Source organism: Dreissena polymorpha, chromosome 2, assembly GCF_020536995.1.
Source record: "Dreissena polymorpha isolate Duluth1 chromosome 2, UMN_Dpol_1.0, whole genome shotgun sequence".
Lineage (NCBI taxonomy): Eukaryota > Metazoa > Mollusca > Bivalvia > Myida > Dreissenidae > Dreissena > Dreissena polymorpha.
Genome location: NC_068356.1, coordinates 132,448,719 through 132,476,618, shown reverse-complemented (window position 1 = coordinate 132,476,618; position 27,900 = coordinate 132,448,719). Strand labels below are relative to the sequence as shown.

At 35.7% G+C, this 27,900-nt stretch overlaps 1 protein-coding gene across 1 annotated transcript in view; it reads left to right on the top strand.

The window, feature by feature from the left end:
• Positions 1-4,131: 4,131 nt before the first annotated feature.
• LOC127870086 (uncharacterized) overlaps positions 4,132-27,900 on the top strand; it is a 43,178-nt gene continuing 19,409 nt past the window's right edge. Inside the window, exons 1-5 of the mRNA XM_052412746.1 lie at positions 4,132-4,277; positions 9,145-9,807; positions 10,446-10,604; positions 13,995-14,451; positions 20,911-22,677. Of these exons, the coding sequence (XP_052268706.1) occupies positions 9,277-9,807; positions 10,446-10,604; positions 13,995-14,451; positions 20,911-22,677 (2,914 nt within the window). The 5' untranslated portion in view covers positions 4,132-4,277; positions 9,145-9,276. The remainder of the gene's footprint in view (positions 4,278-9,144; positions 9,808-10,445; positions 10,605-13,994; positions 14,452-20,910; positions 22,678-27,900) is intronic.

Below are 27,900 nucleotides of genomic sequence, written 5' to 3'. Positions count from 1 at the left end.
ACGTAATATGTTGGTTCAATGCATAGGAAGATAATACTATGCAAGAAAAACACATTTTTATCAAAATGACTTTATTTTAGAATATTTTTGTCTGCAAGTGGCATGGAAACATTGTTGTTTACCAGAAATTAACTCTTGTGCTTGAAGTTTGGGGAATACATAAGGCTTTGGGAGATGGCGGGAAACCCTCATCTACTGAAGAGAGCCCGGTGAATAGATGGCCGTACAACAGTGACATTTGATTCACGTCGAGTTCTTTCTTACATATCGCGTGACCTATGTTTTTTATTTTTTAAATCAATTCGGCTTGGAATGCTGTTCGAGAAAAGGTATGGTTATGAGGGTCTCTATACGCACAAGTTTAACTTTATGTTTTGTTAAAATTATTTCTTTAACATTTAATGTGTGAAGGAAAACTTTTAGTATATTGTGACCTTTACCAATCTCCACGCAGATTTTTCGTCCCAGGTTACAGTATACTAAATACTAGTTTCATGCAGAGCTTTACTCTCTTAAAAATATAAGAGTTGACTCGCAAGCATGTTTGACACTATAAACTATTGTTCTGGTTTTATCTTCTGAAGATAGTGGTAGGGCATGAATAGTTGTTCAATACTTAATCCCTGAAATATTATACACTTAGAGACTATCAATCACTTGCACGACGGTTACATTACATTCACCTCTGTGTTGGGCTCAGAGCGGAGTATTGCGTATCATTTATTTCATGATCATTCCAAGCGTTCATCATTGAGGTTACAAAATACTAAACAATCTCTTGCACGACGGTTACATTGCATTCACTGCATTAAAGAATACCATCTCATACCATGATATCTTATATCAGTCTTAATTCATTATTATAAATTTGATATGGTTTTTTTATGTTAAGAAACCAACATACAAACACATGTCGAAGCAATTGCTAACGTCACTCAAAAAAAATATGTTCAATTGTTTACATTTGTAAAGAGCGTGGAATGATTCCATTTGCGTAAATGGGCAATAAATTAGCTCCAAAGAGTTGCATTAAAACTCGCAACGTTTTGCACGATTTATCGTACATTTAAAAGTCATATTTCTTACTTTAATGCATGCGATCTTAAATATTCAATCAAATATACGTTGATTGCGTTTGTTCGGTTTTATCTATTTTATAGACAAAATGGAGGGCTGAGCCTTTCGCAGAGTTGTATGCGAGAGCAAGGAACGACAACTCTGCGTGGAGATTGAGAGACTATAGTAAAACATTGCACTGATAAAGGTTACATTCCACTAGAAAACGACCGGAAAAAAAGTTGCAAAAACAGGCGATTTTGATTTTTGTCACGTCCTTTCTTGGTTTGAACATGACATTTTTGTATTGCCTTAATCGATTCCGCTTAGAATGGCCTTTAAGAAAAGGTATGGTTATGGGGGTCTCTATGAGCAAAATGTTGCATTTATTTTCGATTACATAGGCCGTTTTTACATTGAATTATATAGGGAAACTATTTAGTATATTATAACCTCAATGTTTTTATAGTTAACAGATTTATCTGATGCTGTTACTTAACTGCGGAATCCGGATAGTGCCATCTATAATCTCGCCATTCTTTCACCAAGGGCGACACTAGACACAAGAAGCGACAAAAGATATTTTTCGCGAATGTCGCGGCGACGCACGATATTTTTCGCGACAGTCGCGGCGACTCACGATATATTTAACACGATATATCACCCTTGTGTAGGTAGCCCAAAAGGCGATATATCGTGTTAAATATATCGTGCGTCGCTGCGACTGTCGCGCAAACTATCGTGCGTCGCAACGACTGTCGCGAAAAATATTGTGCGTCGCCGCGACTGTCGCGAAAAAAATCTTGCGTCGCCGCGACTGTAGCGAAAAATATCGTGCGTCGCCGCGACATTCGCGAAAAATATCTTTTGTCGCTTCTTGTGTCAGTAAATGGATATAGGGATCTCCATTCATTTTGAAATCAGTATCATAATAATCAGAGATAAAAAAAGATCGAACACTCAATCTGGAATGCGACACAAAACGTGTATGGTCGGCACCAAAAATTAAAAAAAGCTGAAAATGTGCTTTGTCGCCACCTTCTGTCATTAGCGCCACCTCATAGGCATTGGCTCCATCTCTTTTGGAAAAACACCGACTTATCTATTAGATCGACAGGAAGTCAATTTTGTTGTCCATGAAACAACTTAAACATGTCAAAAGCAATCCTTTGACGTTGTTATCGATTTCATTGGGATAAAATTTCTTTGTTACCCAGGCAAAACACTTCGGTGTTCTGTTAAAAGGTGTACCACGCCATAACGTGGTCATCACGTTTCCAAATTGGTTGTTATTGTTTGTTTCTGTACATTTGTGGATACATAAATCTTCGCTAAATCTCACCACATTGCCCGATTGTCAAATAATGCGAAATACGTTGAACAATACACACATATACAACTAAGTCACTATGTAGAATTATCTGTGACATTTCATTACATACGGTCCTTAGCGCTACCTCGGAATAAGAATTGGTTTATTTAATTATCAATGCATGGCGAAAAAGAGGTGCCGCCCGTGATTTACGGCCGTGAATATACGCATTATGAAATGGACGTACTATATTTGCTAAATTTTATTTTTTGGAAGGGCACACTTTTTATCTGGCAATCGATACCAGGTTTTCAGTGTCTGAAATAAATTAATGGCATTAAGAATGCTTTTTAATTGTATCGTGTGTTAGGGGAACAAATTGAATTTGATTTAGTTTTATGATAACCTAACTCAAGATGAAAGCAATAACATATTTAACCTTTTTTATTGGTCATTCGTTCACCCATTGTTGTCTATTTAATTTAACTTAACGCAATACATACAGTGATTTCAGTTTAACCATGAAATATCTGTATTCAGTTCTTTCTGTGTCAGATTATACATATGCTAATTGTATTCATTTAAAATGTAGTTTCATCTACTTATATTATGATAACAAATGTCATGACTCTATACTTTATTGAAACTGCAATTTATTCATTCGATTATATTTCGTTATGATTGAAGTAAGAAAAAAAATCGAACACTCAATCTAGAATGCGACACAAAGAGTGTATAGTGGGCACCAAAAACTAAAATAGCTGAAAATGTGCTTTGGCGCCTTCTTCTGTCATTAGCACCACCTCATTGGTATTGGCTCCATCTCTTTTGGAAAATCACCGAAATATCTATTAGATCGAGAAAAAGCCAATTTTGTTGTCCATGGAACAACTTAAACATGTCAAAAGCAATCCTTTGACGCTGTTAGCGATTACATTAATAGAAAATTTCCTCGTCACCCAGGCCAAACACAACGGTGTTCTGTTAAAATTTGTACCACGCCATAACTTGTAAAGGTCATCACGTTTCCAAATGGGTTGTTATTGTATGTTTCCATACATTTGTGGATGAATAAATCGTCGCTTAATCACACCACATTGCCCAATTGTCAAAATAATGCGAACTATGTTGAAAAAAACACACACACACATACATGTATAAAACTATCGCACTATGTATAACTATCCGTGACATTTCATAACATACGGTCCTTAGTGCTACCTCGGAAGTAGAATTGGTTCATTTAATTTATCAATGCATGGCGAAAAAGAGGTGCCGCTTGTGATTTACGGCCGTGAATATACGCCTTATAACATGGACGTTATATACATGCTAAATTTTATTTTTTGGAAGGGCACAATTTTTATCTGGCAATCAATACCAGGTTTTCAGTGTCTGAAATAAATGAATGGTATCAATAATGCTTTGAAATTGTATCGTTTTGTAACGGGAACCGATTGAATTTGATGTTATTGAATAGTAAACTTACAGAATATGGAAGCAATAATATATGAGCTTTTTTATTGTTCATTCGTTCAGCCGTTGTTGTGTATTAAATTGAGCTTAATCCGAAGCCTACATCGATTAAATTTTAATCATGAACTATCTGTATTTAGCTTTTTCTGTGTCAGAGTTATATACATGCTTATTGAATTCATTCGGAATATGACTTATATTACTATAAAAAATATCGTGACTCTACTGTATTCCTAATGTAATTTGAATCAATGGTCGACAATCACACAGCTCACTTGTGCCGACGTAATCAGTTTATGCGCTGCACTTATTTGGAACAACTCTTGAACAAGAACACGGTACGTTTATTGATAAAATACTTTAAAGTCGCTCATAAATAAATTCAACAGACAGGAACGCGTTATGAGATGCCGGATAAGACGCCCGAGGGCAGGTGTTTACTACTTGTGTAATGTACATGTAAACAATTCAGCAACAGTAATATCAGTTATGCGACTTTAAAGCATGTAGTCGTGCTAGATTACAAGTGAAGACGTTTTTCTAAGTAGTTTCTGAAAACTGTCTGTACTGCAGTAAATTGCATTTCATTTATATAATAATGGTATTATAATGGCGAAACGAAACGAATATATACGGACGAATGCAGAACTAATTGGTGTGAATTTATGCATTATATGGTTTGGTCATAAGAGGAAATAGCGTAAGTGCTATAAAAAGTATTCAGCGGGAAACCTTTAGTGTTTTCCCGCGAAGTATTTTCATAACAATCGCACTCTTAATATAGTAACATGCTGGGATTACCCGCGGAGCAGGTAAACAGGTATGAAGCACGATCGCATGTAAAGTAGCTAAGGCCTACAGTCGATTGGTGTATAGCGGATTTTAGTGAGTAACGGATAGCTTACAGGTTTTTTTGCAAAATACTTTTATTTATGTTAAGATTTATAGTTTTCTATGAATTGAATACAAAAAGCCTCTCATTGTTAAGTCGATTCATGTTTTTGTTGATGTGTGTCAATGTTTACAACTGTTTTTTTTTTCGAAAGCAAAAAAAAAGGTCACGTTATGTACGCACCGTTTTTGTGACGACAGGAACAGTGCAGACGAATGGTTTCTTGAATTTTGCAGATTTTGTTTGGTAAACATAGATCTAATGTTCATTGATGTAATATTTTAGTATTATGTGTCCTTTACAAAAGTAAGAATGCTCAGAAACCAGATTGATGCGTACCATATAAAATAAGCATGACAGCTGCAACTGGGGATTTAGTGAATAACGGACATGTGGTGACCCATATTCAGGAATGTGGTGATTGTCTCAAAATAAATATAAACTCAATTGAAGTTGTCCAATACACACGTGGTTAGCATGTGGCTATGATATTAATAAGTGAAAACATCATTTTTAATGAAAAATAATCAAATTATAACGAAAAATCGATTTCTCTGAAAACATATTTTCCACTATCAAATCTATATATAGATTCAACTCAAAATGACCCGAATATAGGGTGCATCGCTTTGAACAGCCATTACTTCATTAATTGTGCAGCGTTTTGCATGAACTTGGTCTTATTAAACGCAGAAATAAATTTCCTTTCTGGAAATGTACATATATTGCAATTATTTTTTACAAATGCTGTGTCAAATTTCAAGAAATAACACGATACACATGTAATCCGATAAAGACCTAAGCGATCCGATAATGGCTGAATCAGTGTACCATGAAATTCGCGCTGTAAACAAATAATCTTTTTTGGAAATTTAAAACCGCTGGCATGTTTCAATAGGAAAGACATGTGTCTATCTAGGTTTAATGGTTTAATTACTGAATGCATGGTGTTTACGTTGAAATGAGACTCGAAGTCCTTAGCTATCCGTTAAACACCAATCGACTGTAATCGATTTATAATAGCGCAATACACACCTTTTGTATTCCTTCAATACAGGTAGCTTAGAATGCTTTAAACTATGTTTGTTTATGGGCCTAACTTTGTACAAGAAGTGGACTTAATAGTTCGCTGAAGATGAAAGTTATACATTAAATGACATATGGGCAATGGAATACGAGTGTCTTTCTATATATTCAATCTATCAAATCTGCCGCCGAATTTCGGCGGCAATCCCCCACATGAAAAGTAAACTTTTTTCCCCTTTTGGGGGGTAAAATTCCCTTTAAAAAAACACCATTTTTATATTTTTTTAATAGAAAGATGTGTCTCATCTCATGATTATTATATCTCAATTCTATTTCAATTTAATCTTTTCAAACATACTAAATTATGAAAAATGCAATGAATTTATTGCAAACATGTACAAATGTAATTATGAAAGAGTAAGTAAAAAAATCCCCCAAAAAGGGAAACGCCGCAAAAATTCCCCCTCCTAAGGGTTGCGGACCACTTCCCCCAAAGTAGTGTGAGGGCGCTGATATACATAAATAAGATTGTTTAACTCTTCCATTGGACTACTTAGCCAATTACTAGCTTCCATATTTACATTATACAAATTAAGAACTTCTGTCCATCCTTTGAGAAAACATCCCGAAACAATATTCCTCGGAACGAACGTTATTACCTTATTTGTAAACAATTGCACAATGTGGATTTGTTCAGTATCTTAAATTACAACACAGGTATATTAAACGGGCTTACAACAGTGTCCCATCTAATGAACATTTCGACAACTTATTTGTATCAACATGCACATCTGCAATTAGCATTTGTGTACAGTTGTAATTATGTAAATGAAGCTTTAACCAATTGCAAATTATTTTTGAATGCCACAAGCACATTCACATTAATACATGTAATTTTCTTACTGTCTTTCAAAGAATTATTGATCTGCTTCTTCACATTATTATTGTTTTGAACACAATTTGTTATTTTGTGAAATATAATGATAGGTGGTATCAATTATGTAAAATTAGCATCGAACAATCGGGATTTAATCGTTAAAACTTGATACATTAAGTTTAAACCTGTCTAAGCAAGGTTAAGAGTATAATAAAGGTTACTGACGGTTTGTGAACATAAACACTGAACGATATTTAAGTGAGCTGTAGTTTGCTTTATAATGTAATTTTGAATCACATTTGGATTCCAGGTTCAAATTCATATCGAAGTTAAGAATTAAGGTTTTCAGTATTTTGTCGTCTGTTTTCAAAATAACCGTGTCCTAACTAATTTTATTTCCAGGCCTCTTGCTTATTCCCAAACTGGGCCGAACTAATTTTTAGCGAGGCTGTTTTCGGAGAAAACCCTAGCAATTTTTATAGCCAGCTCGCCGTCCGCCGTAGGCGTCGTGCTAAAACCTTAACATTGGCCATAACATTTTAAATATTGAAGATAGCAACTTGATATTTGGCATGCATGTGTATCTCATGGAGCTGCACATTTTGAGTGGTACAATTTCAAGGTGAACATCATCCTTCGGTCTAGGGTCGAAAAAACATAGTCAAGCGAAGTAATAAGCTTTTAATGGACATAGTTATCTGACCTGCCCATGTATATATTTTTGTTAAATAAATCAAAGCCGCGCATTAGGCGGCATTGTGTTTTTGACAAACACATTGTGGTAAAAGGTCAAGGTCAAGGTCATCCTTTACGGTCTACTGTAAAAAATACAAACTTAAGGGAAGTAATAAGCTTTAAAGGGAGATACTTATTCAATATTGAACATAGCCACTTTATATATTTGGCATGCATGTGTACCTCATAGAGCTGCACATTTTGAGTGGTGAATCTACAGTCACGGTCATGGCTTTTAATTTTTCGCAACTAAAAATAGAGATTTGTTACAGACAATTATTTAAAGGGAAGTTACGTAATTTATATAATTATAAATCTCATATTATATATTTCCTTACCAAGAATTGAAGTTCTTTTCACAGCTAATGTACAGATTTATTATTTAGATTATGTTTAACCCAAATGATTGATTTGTCAAAGGGTTTTTTAAATGATATAATTATAATTTCTTTGCTGTTCATTACAATGATCAACTCTGGCTATGATCTCTGTTAAACCACAGGCCTTCGTTGTCAGTGATGTCTGACATGATCATAATTGACTGTGAGACTCTTCCCCCTCCCCGGTTGGATTGGACAAAATTAAAGGGAAGTAATAACCTTTAAAGGGAGATGATTTCTATACCTGCCAAATGATATATATAAATTTTATTTCAATGCGGCGCAGTAGGGGACATTGTTTTCCCGATAAACTCATCTCTTGTTGGGTCACTAGGTCAAAGGTCAAGGTCACTGTTACCTCTAAAAAAATAAAACAAGAAATGTGTTTGTCAGAAACACTATGTCCCCTTGTGCGCCGCTTTGATTTAGTTTTTTTGACCTTTGACCTTGAAGGATAACCTTGACCTTGACCTTTTACCACTCAAAATGTGCAGCTATATGAGATACATATGCATGCCAAATATCAAGTTGCTATCTTCAATATTGCAAAAGTTATTGCAAATGTTAAAGTTGGCGCAAACCAACCAACCAACAGACCAACAGACAGGGCAAAAACAATATGTCCCCCACTATAGTGGTGGGGGACATAAAAATTCTAACAAGCTTTCGCAGCCGAGCGTGGCACCCGTTATGCGTTGCTCTTGTAATTAATCATGTTGAAATCCCTAATTTCAACTTTTTTAAAAGCAAATATAGTTAAACTTTTCCAACATTTGAAAAACATGCCAGTACTGATAATTACAGACAAGCATTAAAACTTGGTTTACAATAAACAAATACTTGTACTCACAAAAAAATAGACATGTTTTTTGCGGAAAAGAACGTTCACATTTACTGATTTTCTACTAAACCAATACTCTTTTTTTAAATTTAATCAAATATACCTCGAGACTATGATACTTGCAACAAGCGACTGATAAGTGACTTAGTTTAAATCATCGTTCAAACACAAAGTCTGCCGGAAAAATTCCAAGAAATCCGAAATATACTTCCTTTAGATAAGTGTGTACTTTTCTTGGTTTCAAATAGCAACACAAAGGCTTTCTTATAAATCGGCTTGATTCAAAACAGCTTTGTCTTATGAGCGTCTAAAATACAGAGGCAATATTATATGTGGCGTCAAAAATGCCAATATCGACTAATCTCATCTTACTGTCATGACAGGATTTCATGAAGCAGAGCTCATATATATACAGTCAGCCAGTATAACTGAGTGAAAAGATAAACTTTATGCTTATGCACCAATAGCATGTATATAAACAATGTATGTTAAACAGTTATAATCTAAATCAAATTTATGAGTTTAGTTCATGGACGTTTTTTATTGTAGATGATGAATTCCACTCAAAAGGCCATATACTCGGAGTCTATGTTGACAAGAGGAATGTAACATATCAAAGAATGTATGTTGTGTTTATGCTTGTCCATTAACAAAGTCACCAGTACATGCTAGTGGTGCAGTATGGCCGCTAACACACACCTGATCGGCGACAAAGAGACCAATAATTGGTTCAAAGCGTGCATAGGACTCAATGTTACGAAGGAAGGACTCACTAACTTTCTTTGCGCTGAATTACAGAAAGTACACACCGTTGTTGGTAGAAGTTGTGGAAACTGCCCAATTGAAAACCTCATACAATGTCCTACAAACCCATATTGTAACAAGAGGAAACGGAATTATTGTCCTTTTCACAAATCACAGAAACCGCAGCCATGCCCAATATGTGATAATGTAAAACATAATATCATATCACACCACAGATATGGTGGACCTTCCTGGAGGAACACTCGTGCGGAAAAGTGGACATTAAATTATTGGGAAATAGGCAAATGCTACCTCCCTCCGGACGGATATAGCAGCATTTCCTCTGTCCAGGAATCGGACTTTAATGGTGTGATAAGCATCATGTTGAATTGCCTACATTTCCAGACATGTCTCTCCCCCTTATGTTTATCACCTCCACCGCCTGATAAGCAATGTCCACTAGAAAAGGTAATACAAAGCACGAGTTAAGTGTTTAAACAGTAGTGTGTCTATTTGTTTTACTCATATCTGAATGTGTTTGCGAACATTAAAGTGTATTTGGTAAAAGCTGTTGCATATTTCATTAACTTCTATTGTATGACTTTCTAAATACTGCATTAACGCACACTTGTCATTTCAAGTATGTATACATCAAAGCGAGTATTTACGATCTTTATACTTGTTTTCAAAACTTTTAAAACATCAAACACAACAATTCAGAAAAAGTAGTACCATTAAATAAATTAAGTTTAATTAAATTGCAATAATTGTTTACGTGAAAAACTCCTTCATGTGCACAAGAATTGTTCTCTATTGGTTAATGCCCATTAGCTGACGCATCTTTGTTCATACGACATGTAGACGCGCTTTGGTTTGTAATAATACACGTGTCGGTATCGGCGTTAATTTTGCTGTATACAGTATACTGCAGTATACTTTATTTCATTGCTGGTCCTTTATTTTTCGTAAACTTTATTAACATGCATAAATCATATTGATAAGCTAATAAGATTGTGAGAGAGAAATGTCGACATTAACATTCTACATACTCGCTTTAAAATTCGAATATAATACTTGGTTATTTATCATGATTTGTTTTTTCTTAGGTCCGTCAGATTGGCCGAGATGTGCGACACACATCCGACTGCAAGGTTACAGATGCTGACTTGCAGGACTATTTCAAGACACTGTCCACGCTCCTGGCTGACCCACTATACTTACAACATGATCCTTCAGCCATCATAGCATGTACAAGACTTAGTGATGTAAGTTATAGGGACCAGTTTATATATTTATAAATTTAGAATGGTTTGTAACGTCTGTCAAACAACAAAGAATAGTGCAAATTATAAAACTATAATACTATTAACAACGGCACATAAGGCAAAATAAATGTTTTGTAACATATCGTTGTTTTCCCAGAAATGGGTAGGCAATAAGTATTGCACTTTTCCGTCCGTTATTATATACGTGAGACCGCCCCGAAACTCCTTCTCTTGAATTGATTTCGCATAATATTCACATCTGAATTACCTTAATGCGGAGATGATCGTACACAATTTGGCTGCAACATTAGTTTGGAGAATAATTGTGGTTTTTCTTGGTATCCACTATTTACAATTATATATTACATATGCATAAAATGTGTCAACTCTGATTGTCTTTAACTTCTTGGCCGATTTCGCTCAAACTTTCACAGCTTAATCATCTTAATTGATGTTTGATCATAAAGGATGGAATTTTATCACATGCCATACCCTGTTTTCCCATGTAATATAACCATTACATATAATTTTATCTTACACATGTTTATTATACTTTTAAAACGTTTTCATTGGCTTAGTTTTCGTTTATTGACCAATCACATTTTGTTGTTTTGCTTAAATGACGTTGCAACGTCAAATGACGACAAGAAATGTAAACATCATTCGGGATTTATCATTTGCGTAAATATTTATTTAATTTGCTCACTTTAAAGCATGTGATAAAATAGATCTGACACTGGTTGTCCTATCATACCATATTTTATTAAACTCGTCTAGGAAATTCGTTAGTAAGCTCGCCAAAGGCTCGCTTACTAACAAAATTCCTGAACTGGTTTAATAAAATATGGTATGATATAACAACTCGTGCCAGATCCTATATGTATCCGCTGCACATTTTATAATTATGATTGGCGTCGAACTGAAGTGCGGCGACTCGTATGTAATACGTTTTTTTTTTCGCTTATGGGAAGAGAAGTTATTTTACGGATCAATGTATATATTTTTGTTGCCAGAATATCTTGCACAGTGGTGATTTTTTTGTGTTAATTAGTGTAAATAAGTACTGCATTTATGCCTAATACATTTACTACAACATTTATTGCAAATAACGCCAAGGTACTTTTTTTAATTAATAACTGATCACAGGGACTGGGCAATAATAAAAGGTCACAGGGGCTGGGCAAATACGCGAACTGGTGAAACTTTCTGGTTTTGTATAAAAACAAAACATAATCAAAATATATTTATCTTGTGTTTTTTTTTATAACAATAGCGCAGACTTTTGCTGTTCGAGTTTTGGTTAACGCGTATTTTCTTCAATTTATCAAGACGACAGCGATTACACGGTGTATTGCTTTATTGATAACCGTTACACTACAGTCACTTATAAATATCTTAGTAAGAAGGTGATTTTTCAAGCGGTTCCGTAGTGTAGTGGTTACACGCTCGCTTCACATGTGAGAGGCCCAAAGTCGAGCCCCAGTAGAATCAAATTAGTTTATTTATGTTCTTTGTTAACTTTTTGTTTTGATGTAGACATTTTAGTTTAGATAGATATGCTGTTTTATTGTAACCATTGTTATGTCCCCGGATCAAACGATCGGGGGTATATTGTTTTTGGCCTGTCTGTCCGTCATTTTGTCATTCTGTCATCAAAACTTTAACCTTACATTAAAGTTTTGCAATAACTTTTTAAATATTGAACATAGAAACTTGATATTTGGCACGCATATGTATCTTATGGAGCTGCACATTTTGAGTGGTGAAAGGGCAAGGTCAAGGTCATCCTTCAATGTCAAAGGTAAAAAACAAAAACTGTAACCTTAAATGAACATTTTGAAATAACTTTTGAAATATTGAAGAAATCAACTTGATATTTTGCATGCATGTGTATCTCATGGAGCTGCACATTTCGAGTGGTAAAAGGTCAAGGTCAAGGTCATCCTTGAAGGTCAAAGGTAAAAAAAATAATAACCTTACATTCAAATTTTGCAATAACTTTTGAAATATTGAAGATAGCAACTTGATATTTGGCATGCATGTGTATCTTATGGAGCTGCACATTTTGATTGGTGAAATGTCAAGGTCAAGGTCATCCTTCAAGGTCAAAGGTAAAAAAAAATAATATAAAAAAATGCGCATTAGGGGCATTGTGTTTCTGACAAACACATCTTTTGTTTGTTTTTTATTATGCTCATGAAATATATGTGTGAGAGGGTGGGGGGGGGGGGTCGTGACACATTAAAACTTTTACAGTGTTTTCATATCTATGAGTACTCAACCCCTATCGTAAATGAGCAGCGTAAGAATAAGTTTAGAATCAACTCCCCTTGAATTTGAGAAAAATATGAAATTTATAAATTACGCTTACAAGAAGAAGCAGATTTTTTAAAACCTACACAGTTCTGTTACATTAATGAAAACTGCACTCTGATGCCAGTAAAAAAAAGGAAACCAATGTAAATAAAATGAACAATGAAATATTTGGGGGTTACAACACAAAATCATAGATAATGGTTATTTTGGGTTTATAACACAACTTCATAGATAATGATTATTTAGGATTATAACACAAAATCATAGATAATGATTATACCAGTATCTTTTTCTATTTCGTTTAAAATAATCGGCCAATATATTAATATTTACAGTAGAAAAAAAATCGTTCCATGTAACTTCATTGAGTGCCTTTACACTGAAATTCCCGACGCCCTTTGATGCTTTGCATCCATACTTATTTTTTACAATATATAAATTTTTGGATAATGCACACGCGCATAGTTTCAAAAACAAAATGTTGGTTTGCTGTTAAAAAATGGTGTATAACGTTTTGTGGTAAAGAAACTGAGTCGAAGAACCAACTAACATGATCATTATTCAGCTTTGAATGTATTAATATTAATTGTAAATCGTATAATTGATATAAACATGTAAAATAGAAAACGTAAAACAAAGTTGAAAAAAATAAAGTTATAAATTGACGAGTATGTAGAAATTGAGGGACAATTGACGAGGATGAAGAAATTGAAGCACAATTGTACAGTTTCATCACTAAACGTCATTTCTATAAAGTCATACTAATTCTCATTTATAAGTTCACAGCTCACGAAACTTATTGGCATGGACTAAACAGTTATATTAGGTTAAAATAATGTTATGTTTCAATATAAGATTTTGTTTTTATAAAAGTATAAGTAATATTAAAGATATGACTTCACCAATGGCTCTGCAACTCGTGAAAACTAAATGTTACCATTTATGAAATGATACTACGATCTATCAAGGACATAAACACATATCAATCAAACCGTATTATTTTCAACATGCTTGACATATTTAATATTTGTTTTTGGCAAAAACAACACAATATTTGTTTGGATTTGCATGCAGTTGCAGAATGATCGTATGTCCTTTGAAGAACTGGGCAAGCTGTTGAAAGAGGTCAATCAAACGCTCGAAGAAGCAAAAAAGACCGGCAAACGTTTTTCTGAGATGGCGGAAAGGACCTTGTCAAAACATCTGCAGAAATTGGATGCTACTAATCAGTTGGGGCTGATACGCCTTAAAAAGAAGACAACAGTTGGGGAACAACGCCTTCATAGCAAGACGAAAGTTGGGGAACATCGCCTTGAAAGAAAGACACAATTTGGGGCACAGAGAATTGAAAGCAGGACTCAGTATGGGGAACAACGCATCGAAAAAAAGACAAACGATGCGGATCAATGTATTGATAGCAAGGTACATGATGGAACACAACGCATCGAAATCAGTGTACAGCATGGCATTGAGCGCATGCAACAGGCAGCAAACAAAACTGCACAAGCAGACTACGAACGAGACGTAGCAGGTTCGTAAACAGGTTTTGTTTTTCACACCAGTTCGTCTCAATATAAGTAATTCATTTACAAATTATCATTTCAAAAACAAAGTGAACTAAATAAGGATTTAAATTTGGCCCAAAATCCATATATTTCCTGCATAAAAAGACGTGTTTAGTTACACAATTATTTGTACAGGAGTTGATTGGGCTACACTTCTGACCTGTTCGTCATCGTTATGATCTGCTTTAGGTGTTTTGTTTGTAAAAAGTGTGTATGTATTTTATTCTCTTTGGACTAAAAATATGTCTAATACTAGGTCACTTAAAAGGCACACAACTATGTCCTGCAATTAATTAGAATAATAACCAATTTAAGTTTGCATATTATGTATCAATTGATTTAAAATGATAATTAATATATGAGCTTTAGGAAAAGTATACATATAACTATTACATATTACTAAATGAAACCTTTCCATAGGAGCTTTGTTTTTTATGTAATTTTAATGACACAACAGTGTATATTTTTGTATATAGTCCGCAGTATAACACTAGAGGGGTTTATTTACGAAAAATGACTTTTTCCGGCAATTTTAGATGGACATATTGTTAATGCTTTTAATCTGTACTGTTTACTGGTTTGCAGACGTTGGTCAAATGCTAGGGTTAAGTGTGCAACATCTATGCAGATAGTATATGTATTGTCCTCGTTGTCGTAGTCTGATGTCGGTGCGTAGACCTTGATGATGTTGATGTTTTGAGGTCAAGCTGAGATACAAATGGAGATGAGTCTCCTGGAGAATGGGATGCAACTGATGATGCTGTTGGCTACCTCCTTCCTAACGATGTAAACAACCCGATGTTTGGAATTATCTCCGTTGATCCGTAACTTGTGTCGTTCGTCCGATGATGTTTTTCCGAAGCCTTGCCACCTTGCCTCGGCTAGTAAGAACATTTCCAAGCGGTAGTGCTTCAGCTCATGCTTCAGTATGTGGATTTATCCGCATGCAAGGAGTGTTCTTACGTTTCACGTGTGTATGATTGGTCCCTTTGCTGCCATCTTGATCGCTTGGTAAACTTGATTATCCTACTTGTCGCATCCACCCTGGGGACTCACAGTGGAGTGCGCGATCATGGTTATTCCAAGCCCCGACCGAGCGCGCTTTGTATTTTTGGTTTCTTCATTTTCTTTCCGAGGGCTTGGATGAATCTTGGCGGCGCCAATTTTCTGTCGAAGAACTTGCATATGTTCATAGAAAATGTGCCAGTCACCTCTTTGTATGCCCCCCTTCGAAGAAGAGGGGGTATATTGCTTTGCTCATGTCGGTCTGTCGGTCGGTCCGTCCACCAGGTGGTTGTTGGATGATAACTCAAGAACGCTTGGTCCTAGGATCATGAAACTTTACAGTTACATTGATCATGACTCGCAGATGACCCCTATTGATTTTGAGGTCACTAGGTCAAAGGTCAAGGTCACGGTGACCCGAAATAGTAAAAAGGTTTTTGGATAACTCAAGAATGCATACGCGGCCAACAGGGCGAACTCTGAACAATATAACTGAAGCAACTGGTCTGTAATCCTAAATCTATAATTATCAGTCCAATGAAACATAATCCTTTGAGTAAAATAAAGTGGATCAGTAAAATATTATCAGAATATGAGATTTTTTGTATATTTTGTATATTAAATATTGTGTTAATGTTTAATTTTGTTGATTAATATAAATATAAGCAGGACAGGGGAGGTAATACACTATTATATCTTTCTTATATACAGGGGAAACAAATGCAATAAGTTTAAATTTTATGTTTAATGAATAGAGGATATTTATCATGTCAGTGTGAGATCATTTGTTATTTTTTATGATCACATTTTATTATTACTTTGACAAAACAACACTTACCTGAATACCACAATGGATTCCACCCAAACAATACCCTACACCCCTACCAGAATCCCTTCCCCCCCAACCTCACCCCCCAATGTTTTTAAACATCATCTAATAAATTACCACACCCCACATTATAACCCACTCTCAACCCCCACCCCCCTACCCCCCCAACCCCAACCCCCCTACAGCCCCCACCCCCCTACCCCCCCCACCCCCTACTCCCCCACCCCCACCCAAATTTTGTTAAAACATCTAATAAATAACCCCACCCCACATTATACGTCCCTCTCACTCCCCCCTACCCCCCCTACCCCCACCCCCCCCCCCCCCAATTTTTTTAAAACACCTAATAATTACCATAACCCCACATTATAACCCCCTCTCACTCCCCCTACCCCCACCCCCACCCAAATTTTGTTTAAACATCTAATAAATAACCCTACCCCACATTATACGTCCCTCTCACTCCCCCCTACCCCCCCCCAACCCCCCCCCCCCCAAATTTTTAAAACACCTTATAAATTACCATACCCCACATTATAACCCCTCTCACTCCCCCCTACCCCCACCCACACCCCCCCCAAACAATATTTTTAACATCTAATAAATGACCACACCCCACATTATTACCACTTTCATCCCCCACCCCCCCTACCACCCCACCCAACCCCCCCCCCCCCAAAAAAAAAAATCTTTTTTTTAAACATCTTATAAATTACCCCACCCCACTTTATTACACCTCCACCCCTTAATTTTTTTTTAAACATCTAATATATTACCACACCCCACATTATACCCCCTCTCACTCAGCCCCTACCCCTCACCAGCCCCTACCCCCCCAAAAAAATAAAAAAATTTAAACATCTAATAAATTACCACACCCCACATTATTACCCCCTCTCACCCCCCATCACCCCTACCCCCACACCCCCCCCCCCCGATTTTTTTAAACATCTTATAAATAACCACACCCCACATTATACCCCCCCTCTCGACCCCCACCCCTTACCCCCCCACCCCTCCCCCCCAAAAAAAATAAAATAAATTTTTAACATCTAATAAATTACCACACCCCCCGCTTAGTACCCCCGCTCGCCCCAACCCCCCCTACCCCCATCCCACACCCATTTTTTTTAAACATTTCAAAATTACACACCCCACATATGCCCCCCTCTCAACTCCCCACCCCTCTACACCCCCAACACCCCCCCCCACCCCCCCCCCCAATTTTTTTTTTATTTAAACATCTAATAAATTACCACATCACCCCACATTTTAACCTTATACCCCCCTCTCACTCCCCCCACCCCCCAATTTTTTCGTTTAAAAATATATAGAAAATTACCAACAACCCACCCCCACATTATAATACCCCACCCCCCTCTAAACCCCCACCCCACCCCCCCTACCGCCCCAACCCCCCCCACAATTTTTTGTAAACATCTTATTAATTACCACACCCCACATTATACCCCCCTCTCCACTCCCCCATCCCCCTACCCCCTCCACCCCCCCACCCCCAATTTTTTTTTTAACATCTAATAAATTACCACAACCCACATTATACCCCCCTCTCACTCCCCCCTTGATCATGACTGGCAGATGACCCCTATTGATTTTCAGGTCACTAGGTCAAAGGTCAAGGTCACAGTGATTCGAAATAGTACAATGGTTTCCGGATGATAACTTACATTTGGTCAAAGGTCAAGGTCACAGTGACAAAAAACGTATTCACACAATGGCTGCCACTACAACTGACAGCCCATATGGGGGGCATGCATATTTTACAAACAGCCCTTGTTGTTTCTTTGTTTCGTTCGTCAGCAGAAGCGGTAACCATGGTGTGGTTGTGTCAAGGTCTCGGAATCAGAAGTGAGATTTTAGTGTCAGGTGAGAACCAGGTGTACCAGCCCTCTCTTGGGAGCTGCTGCCAAACGAAAAAGTACTATCTCTACCCCGATCGGGTGTTAAAACTAACGTCTGCGTTCAAACATTGGGCATCCCTGTAACTATTTTACATATGTTGTAGACATTAAAAATGCATGTTAAACATACCAAAGCTGAAAACTCCGACGTGCCATTTAGCAAAGCGATGCCGCTTCTAATACTTCGAATTTTAGAGTAATGTTTATGCATGCAAGTACCTATTCTTGCAGCAACAATGGGTAGTCCATTGGAACTGGATATTTACAAATCATATCCATTTAAAACTTAAAATATGTATTGAGTCTTCATTTTAGGCATTTTACAAAGCCAATAACGCTTATTTTTATTTTAAACAGTACAGTTTAGTACATACGATTATAAGATTAAGGGTTGCGTGCGACATTACTATATATGTTTTACTATACCATATACTCGATGGCAATTACCCAGTTTCTTTCAGGTTACTGACCAATTCTGTTATATCTGATTTATTACTTAGCAGGCTTATACATATTTAATTCCAATTCACGAGTATGCCTGTCTACTACTGGCAGCACTTTAACACATCCTATGTTGCTTTAGAAGCATATTGTAAGTAAATCAAATAATCACAGTAATTAGATATATCATAACAAGTGTACAGAATAAAGTCCCACAATTTCGTGTTCCCTTTAGCTCGTCTCAGCAGTTGTAAAGCAACAAATAACTTTTCGTCGTGTTTATGTATTGTACTGCTCATACAAAAGCAAAAGAAACATAGCCTCATACAAGCTAGTTCATCTTAAATGCGTCTCTTTAATTGATTCACGCATATTTTGTTATGACGCAATGACCATATTTTAGATATACGTGATATTAAACTCTCTTTGTCAACTGTTATCAGTAAACACTCATTCTGAAAGATGTTCTTAATTATCCCCCGCCACAGACGGAGGGATAAAGAATCAGTCCGTCCGTCTGTCACAATTATTTTAGGTCTATATCTCAGAAACTATATAAGATGTGAACATGAAACTTCAAAGATGTATAGATATCAATGCGGCGAAATGTCATTTACAACAACCATAACCATACATTTCTTTATTAAGAGTAATTGCCGTTTTGTACATTTTCAGGGCTATATCTCAGATATCATGCAGGAATTCAACGTGAAACTTCATAGGTGTATTGATATTAATAAGGAGAAGTGCCATGCTTAAAAAACATAACCCTTCTCTTTCTGAAGTAAGAGTTAATGCCATTTGTTGTTTTTGTGTGATTGCACATTTCAGGGCTTTATCTCAGATACGATACATCATGTCAACACGAAGCTTCATGTGTGTGTAGAAATCCATGGAAAAAATTGCTTTGCACAAGAATAATAAACACAATTTATTTGCGGGGGATATCAATTCAACGATTTTGCTTGTATATAATCCATTGATGAAAACATTTCCATCTTTTTTTATAATCAGCAGCAAGTTATAGATACCATGTTGAACAAGTACATCTCCAAACATACTAGAAATTAACTACGCAACATTTGACGAACTTATGTTGTGAAGCAGTAAAGAGGAAACAGAATTGCTGTTCTAAAGTTAAGCTAAAACAGTTAATAGTAGATGAAGATGGATATAAGCCCTATTTTACTTCAAACTTCACGGCATAGCATAAGACTAATGTGGGAAACAAACAGTTAAAAAAATCTCTAAAATGTTATTGTTTATTCGTTTAGTAGTCTACTTTATGGACACGGCTAAATTAAATAACATGAACACGGATGTCCATTGATTGCTGTATTTGTTTAATTAGTTAAAGGGGCATTTTCACGTTTTGGTAAATTGACAAAAAACAAAATGTTTCAAATTCGCAAATCGTCGATGTAGTTATAATTGTGGGGAAACAGTAATACTGAACATTTACCATTCTCTAAAATATCAATTATATGCATCTTCTTACGATTTAAAGACCTGGAAATTATAAAGCGTTGCAACGCGAAACTATTAAATAATTTGGAGAGTGCTGTTGTTGTCGTTATATTTTGTGATACAACGAGGACTGCTAATATAAGGTATAAAATACATCACTCAGTGTATGAACACGGATGACCGAGTGGTCAAAGCGATAGACTTTTTCTTCAGCGGTCAGTGGTTCAAGCCCAGTTGAGGAATACTTTGTTCTGTTTTTAATGTTATTCTTGGCTGTACTGGAGCTTTTTAGATCCAATGTTTACATTTATCCAAATAAAGCATTTTAATGACAAACTTCAATACATGTCAAAATCTGGGAAAATACCCCTTTAAGTCTCTTCATGTATACCGTATAACAAAGCTTTATAGTTACATATTGATATGTATATCACTTCAGTGGATGCATTCATTTACAGTATTAACAGCAAAATAGAGCATGGACCATGTGTATTCATTACACTGTCTTTTAAAATCAGTGTCAGCAACCAAATCGTAAAGATCAAGTCTTGTGTACGTAGATCGCACCATAATGTGTTATTTTGATATAGATACGTGCTAATTTACAGTAGCGCCCTTTAGGTAAATTATCTAACCAATTGTTAAATGCTTTGACTGTAGCGACCGACTTTGTTTGCGAGTTTCACTTTCGTGTTTTGCAATAAATTTAAATAGCGTACTTTTTGGTATTTAAGTAAGGCATTGTTTCATTATCATTACAGATTTTCGCCGTCGTTTGGTGGAACATTACAATGACACTTCGAGCAATGTGCCTCTTTCAGTATTGGATCAGAGTCTTGATAAACGTATAACCGATATATATGCAACGCCGAAAATGCACCGGTTTGATATAGCAAGTGATGGGAAACGTGTTAAAAAGGAGCAAGTACTGACATACAAGGAACTCTTTTACACAGACGACACAAAGTCAAATCGACGTGTTTACGTACAAGGCGAGCCCGGCAGCGGCAAGTCAACGTTTGCAGCCAAGTTAGTTCATGATTGGTGCGACGAAAATCGGCCTTCAACGGCAGCTCCCAACAAAAATGCATCGTTTGATGACGTGTTAGTCATTCAAAATTTCCCGTTCATTTTGTTCCTCTCGTTGGGAGAATCAAGAGGTCAGACCGAAGTAACGCATATGATAAAGAAACAAATCATCGACACAATGTATTCTGAAGAAAAACGTGATGTCATGTACACTCTTTTACTCAAAATAATAGAGACGGAAATATGCCTTGTAATACGTGACGGTCTAGATGAATGGGTGGCTCCTGACGGTAGTAATCTTGCTGAACCTTCTATGGCGGGATTTCCAAAGGACAAGTGCGCGGTTCTCACAACTTCTCGACCATGGAAACTTGCTGATGAGCGTATCAAGAACTCAAGGATCGACATCCTCGTAGAGATCGAGGGTATTAGCGATTCATATACATTTATTGAAAGAGTACTACGGTGCATACTTGACAAGAGCAAGGATCTTATGACAACCGCGATTGAAATTGAGAGCTTCTTAGAGGAGCGTCGGCTGACCTGGTTATCAAATTCACCGATGTTGTTCACACTTGTTATTTGCATGTGGGTGGACACTATGGAGGAAGAGGAACATTTGAACGGATCTTCATTGTGTGCATTGTATACTACTTTTCTTGAAAGCCTGTGTAAGAAGGCGAACGATACAACTGGCTTTTTTAACGATTTAAACCCTCCTCATGTGAAGTGTTTTTCAAGAACAAGTTACCTTCGGCCTATCATTCAAAACGTAGATGTCATTTCAAAAGCTGCTTTTCATCTTTTGTTTTCTCCTGAAAAGGAAAAGTCTATTGTATTCAACGATCAGGAATTGTCAAACTATCTTACACCATCTGAACAAGAGTTTGCTCTTAAAGCGGGACTGATATCAAAACGGAAAACCAAAAGAGCTTTAAATTCGTCTATCTCATTTATCCACAAAAGCATGCAGGAATTCCTGGCTGCTTATCATATTGCCCACAATGCACTTTTGATTGATGACGTCATTTCTGGATATCTGGGATGTCATTCGGATGCATATCTCGACATATCCCAGGTGTTCATATTCCTATGTGGACTGAGCGTATCGGCTGCCAATACGCTATCTGGCATCATAAATGAACATTATAGTAAAATAATGGACGCGTGTTGTTGTACAATTTTAGTTGAACATTATGCTTTTCAAAGAATCATAGTCGCAGGATACAGAGAAGCTGTTTTAAATGACCATACTGGCATTCTCCTCAGACTCAGTCACTTTGATATCTATGGGAACAACTTAATGGACATTAACAACATATGGAGAGAAAACAAGTCCAATGCCCTGTTTTTGAAAATAAGTGTAAACGACAAAACGTATCGTGCCATACATAGTTCAGCTACACACAGCGAGCCAACATCGCAGGTTGAGTTTGACCTGTCATCTTGCCGCAATCTGAAATGTTTGATACTTGAGGGAAGCGGCATACACGTGCAAGGTAATATATACAACAAAACAATATAGTAGGTTTTCGATCAATTTTTTTATTTCTCAAAAATGAACAATCAATAAAAATACAATTGAAATTTATATCAGAGTGTTTAGTTGTGTTATGCTATTAAAATCAACAGTTCATAAAGCTATTCTATACATGAACATGCATAATAACGTGCTATGATCGGTATACATAAAGTGGAAATAATAATAATATCCCGTATCACGTAAATGATGTCAAATGCATTTTCCTGAACTGGATCAATTACATATTTCTTGGTTTTACCATTATTTTTCTGGAAATACACGCCGTGCTTTTGAAACTTTTGATCATAAACACCATTGCGCTTGCATAATGATACTTTTAGATATACGTGTTTTACAACTTTTCGTGCAGTATTTATTGCTGTTTGTGCCGTTATCTTAATGTGGTTTTCACAGATTTTGATATGTATCGAAATTTGGTGTTAAATGTTTTATTGATTAATGCAAACATTGGATCTAAAAAGCTTCAGTAAAAAAAAAAAAAAAGAATAAAATAAAAGAAAACAATATCCCTCAGCTGGAATCGAACCAATGATCCATGGAGTAAAAATCAAACTATTAGACCACTCGGCAATTCGCAATCATACAAAGAGTGTTGTAGTTTATACTTTATATACGCAACCCTCGTAGTTTCACAAAACATAACGATAACATGCATATTATGGATATTTTAAAGCATGGTAAATGTGCATAATTACTGTTTACTCACCAATATCATAACTACAACGAGAATTTGCGAATCGGATTGTTTTTAATTGTGTCAAATTACCAAAACGTGGCAAGGTCCCTTTAAGATTTAAGAATATATTATTGAAAATGTATGAATTTGATGCCAACATTTCACGTTGCGTGCAGCTTTACCGTGTATATGAATGGCTGATTACATCGAATTTTTGCCGATAACACAGGCTAATTAAATAAAGTAATTATGATGGTTTTCACATAACCATTAGCCGCATACAAACTGCAATAAATGCACAGGTTTAAATGCTTATGAAAAATAGTTTTAAAAAGATATTTGAACAAAATCCCACTTACCGGTGTGTCAACATCCATTAACATCGATTTGTAAACCCCATAAAGTCATTTGATCCTGCACCCTGGTACAGCACTATTTTTTTTCCGAAATCAAGAGTTACCTTATGCAAAAACATTCAGCTATGTGATACATATATAAATTCCCTGTTATTCCAACTACATGCATAGCGGTTGTTGATGTCGAATTTCTTTTTTGTGGTTAAAAATAAGGTTTGTGATTCAAAAGAAAACAAATATACACGTCGTTCCGGGAGTCATTTAAAACGTCAGTCTTTCCCGATTCTTGCAAAAATGGGACAAAGTGATACAGTTGGGTTTCGTAACTAGCAAGACTATTTGGAAATGTGGAGATTCTTAGTTTATTGAAGGTAAATTAGTTTTAAAATCGTTATTTTTTCATACGAAAAGATACAAATTTTCAGTTATCAGTGTAGATATATCTTTTACACGCGTAATTAACCGCCATAATAAATGTAAGTGCAATATATGATTCAAAATACAATAACATACTCATCTGATTTATTGGGATGTGTTTTGAATAATTTATTTCGGATATAATCAATATATATCTATTTAAAATTCATTGTTCGATTAAGATGTGTCTCTCAGCCTTAAATCAAAGTGTTTTGTGTCATGTTGGGTACGATAAAATCCATATTGGGAGTAATTCTGTGCTAAAACTACATAATTCAATCCGTCAGTACGCCCACCTTACAGTTGGAAATTAAATTGTCTTAGAAGAACTAACACACTTTATTGTTGTTTTTTTGTGTTAGGATTTACAGTAACTAGTGCGATATGTTAACAAATTACCTCAGTTTACACTAGCGAAGAAACGGAACATTCTACGAATGAATTGCCTAATTATTAAACATGTGAATGACAGTAACTTCTACAAAGTATTGTGAGTGCATGTATAATGGAAAGGTCGAAACGCAGTAACAACGAATCGTTTCAATAACTTAATAGCTGGTTTATTTAAATGTTATTACGAACCAAATAACGTCATTTAAAATGCTTATTGTGAAAAATATCAACGTAAGCAGTGGGCACCTAACCCACCCATAATGACAAGGGACGTTAAAACAAACATGTGCAAAGCCCGACATATTGTTAAAAATACGTCCGTTTTTTATCATATGTAAGCTAGCGATGGAACAGGAAATAACATAAATGTGTTTCATATCCGTTACAAATGCACATTCTCAGTTACTACTGCATAGTGTTAAAAATACTTAAGTTTCTTATAAGGTGTACACTTTCGATGAAACATGTAATTATATTAATGGTTCCTACTTGTTAAAAATTTACGCTGGTCCTTTACTACCATTCATTGATGTTTTGCATCTCTGAAAACGAATGAGCATAATACAATTACGGCCTTTTTTAATTGTTCTACGTGATCGGCGAGGTGATTCCTATGATTATTGGTATGAAACGGAATCTGGATTAAGCCGACCTCCTATTTTAAGATGTTGATGTGTGTTGGCCAGAATATAATACGGGATTTTGTAATATCTTTCTTAATCTAGAATCGTACTTGTAATATCGTGTTCTCATTAAGATCACGAAATCTCGACCGATGTAAATGCGAAAAGAACGAAAACACGATGCGAAACCGTGATATTTCATTTCGCAAATTCGCATTGGGTTTACTTGAGTTCATATCGTATTTAAGCAATATTTTGTCATACACAATCATTTAACATAATCGTATGCGCTAAAATATATTCGAGGTATGGAAAATGCGATTTTTGAATGCGAACATAAGTTGGAAGATCGCAAGATTACGGTTTGTGGTTAATATAATCTGAATCGAGATTGCGAGATACATTGCGCAACATTGATTTTTTGTTGCTGTTGGTTTGCCATTTTAAGCTTTTGATAAATAAGGGCGAGATCGCGAAACGAATTAAGAGAGCAGTCGACTTATTTTAATGCATGATCGTGTTATTCATGTCAAGACCTCTCTAGGTAATTACGCATTGTTTCATCGCTCAACCTTCATTTCATTTTATGACCGGTTCTTGTTCTTGTACTCTCGCGTACCAACAGAAGTTATTGAAAGTTAATCTAAGTAAGGGTGACAGTTAAAGTATTATTCAGCTCACCTTAGTATAACGTGCCCATAGTGAGCTATTGTACTTGCCTTTTGTCCGTCGTTCGTCCTGGGCCGTGCTTCATCCGTCGTAAATATTAAATTGTTCACACTTTTGGACAAAAACTTCATGAATCCTGGTCAACACGTTTGTCTCAAAAATATCTTGGCCGAGTTGGAAACTGGATCACGTGTAGGCTAACATTAGATCATTATGTCAAATTATACAAACGGCTTATAAACACTCCCGAAATCACATTTAAAGTCGAACCTTTATGAATCTTGGTAAGAACATTTGTTGTAATGACGTCTCCATTCACATGTGAGCAGTATACAATATACCTCATACCAAAAAGAACCCGGAGGCAGTGACTGGTGTTCAATATTCTCAGAAGAAAAGGAAAATGGCAGTGGAAGACTTGGACAAACATTTTTAAAAACTAGCCTCTGTGTTAAGCCTAGCAGTTTGTGGCAAATGGTTTGTGTTTGTCGAACGAAAACATGGCCGACCGGGGGTTGGGCAATTTCATCAATTTGCTATAATTTAACAATGATACTCTAGAAGCCTCATTTTAGTCTTATTTTTTAAGATACTTGTTTAGAACATTTGTGTTATAGTATCTCTTCCGAGTTAAACAATTGTTTGGTCCCTTTGAAAACATGACCGCAAGGGAAGCGATGCGGATTTCCGTAAATGGTCATAGTGACACATTGTTAATGCGCTATTAATTCGCTATTAGCAAATCTTATTTTCCAATCTGTATAAAACATTTTCAAAACATGTGTCCCTATGTACTAAATTATTGTGCCAATATTTAAAACTATGCTACTTGACGTAAAAAATAGGTTCATAGTTCAAAATAAAAAGGGTCACATTAAAGGGGCCTTCTTCACTTTTTTTTTAATGACAAAATTATAAAAATGTGTCACATTCGCAAATGTTCGTTTAAGTTTTGATATTTTTGAGGTAACAGTAATACTGAACACTGAGTAAAAATGTACATTTTGTTCACTACGTTTATGGCTGCGTGATGCACTTGTTTAGGTTTTATAAATACGCTGTTATTTTATTAACACGCGATACGAATTTATTAAAATTATTTTTCTATTTTTGCCGATTCGTATTTAAAGGGGCCTTTTCACAGATTTTGGCATGTTTTAAAGTTTGAAGTTAAATGCTTTATATTGATAAATGTAAACATTGGATCTAAAAAGCTCCAGTAAAAAATCAAGAATAAAATTAAAAAATGACAAAAATGTAGAACGCATCAGGGCTCGAACCAGTGACTCCCGGAGTCCTGGAGTAAAAACCAATTAGACCGCTCGGTCATCTTGCCAAGTATATATGAAAGACGTATTTTATACTTTATATAAGCAATCTTCGTAGTTTCACAAAATTAAACAACAGCAGAACTCTCCAAATTATTCAATCGTTTTGCGTTGCAAAGCTTAATAACTTTCAGGTTTTTAAATCGTCAAAAGATGCATATAATGGCTATATTAGACCATATTGAACTTTTTTCAATGTTGTCAATTTACCCAAACGTGAAAAGATCCCTTTAATTAGAGCACGTTACTAATTATCAATCGTATCATATCTGGAAGGATTTTACTTGCAATTGCAGTTGTAATGTTACAACTTATAGGAAGCGTAATTTTTATGAAGCGTTTTTGATAAAACTGTATGGGTTTCTCCCTTAGATAATGAAATGTATTTGGAAATTATTTATGTTGAATAAGTCGTTTTTAAACGCTTAACAACTATTTAAAACATTTAAACAATTTAAAGTGTGTTGAACATGTTTAAAGACGGATATATGAGAAGTCTTTTTTTTAATAAAAACATTAAAAGACAAGCATATACTGACAAGTATGTTATATTCGTCCACGGTATCCACGTAATTATGCATGGGCTTATACATACATACCCATATAAATGATAGTAAACAGCAAAACAAAATCATGAGGAACGAAAATATCAGAGTAAAAATGTATAAACCGTGTACCACATTTCTTTAAACGTGATTAACATGTTGAGGATTTGCT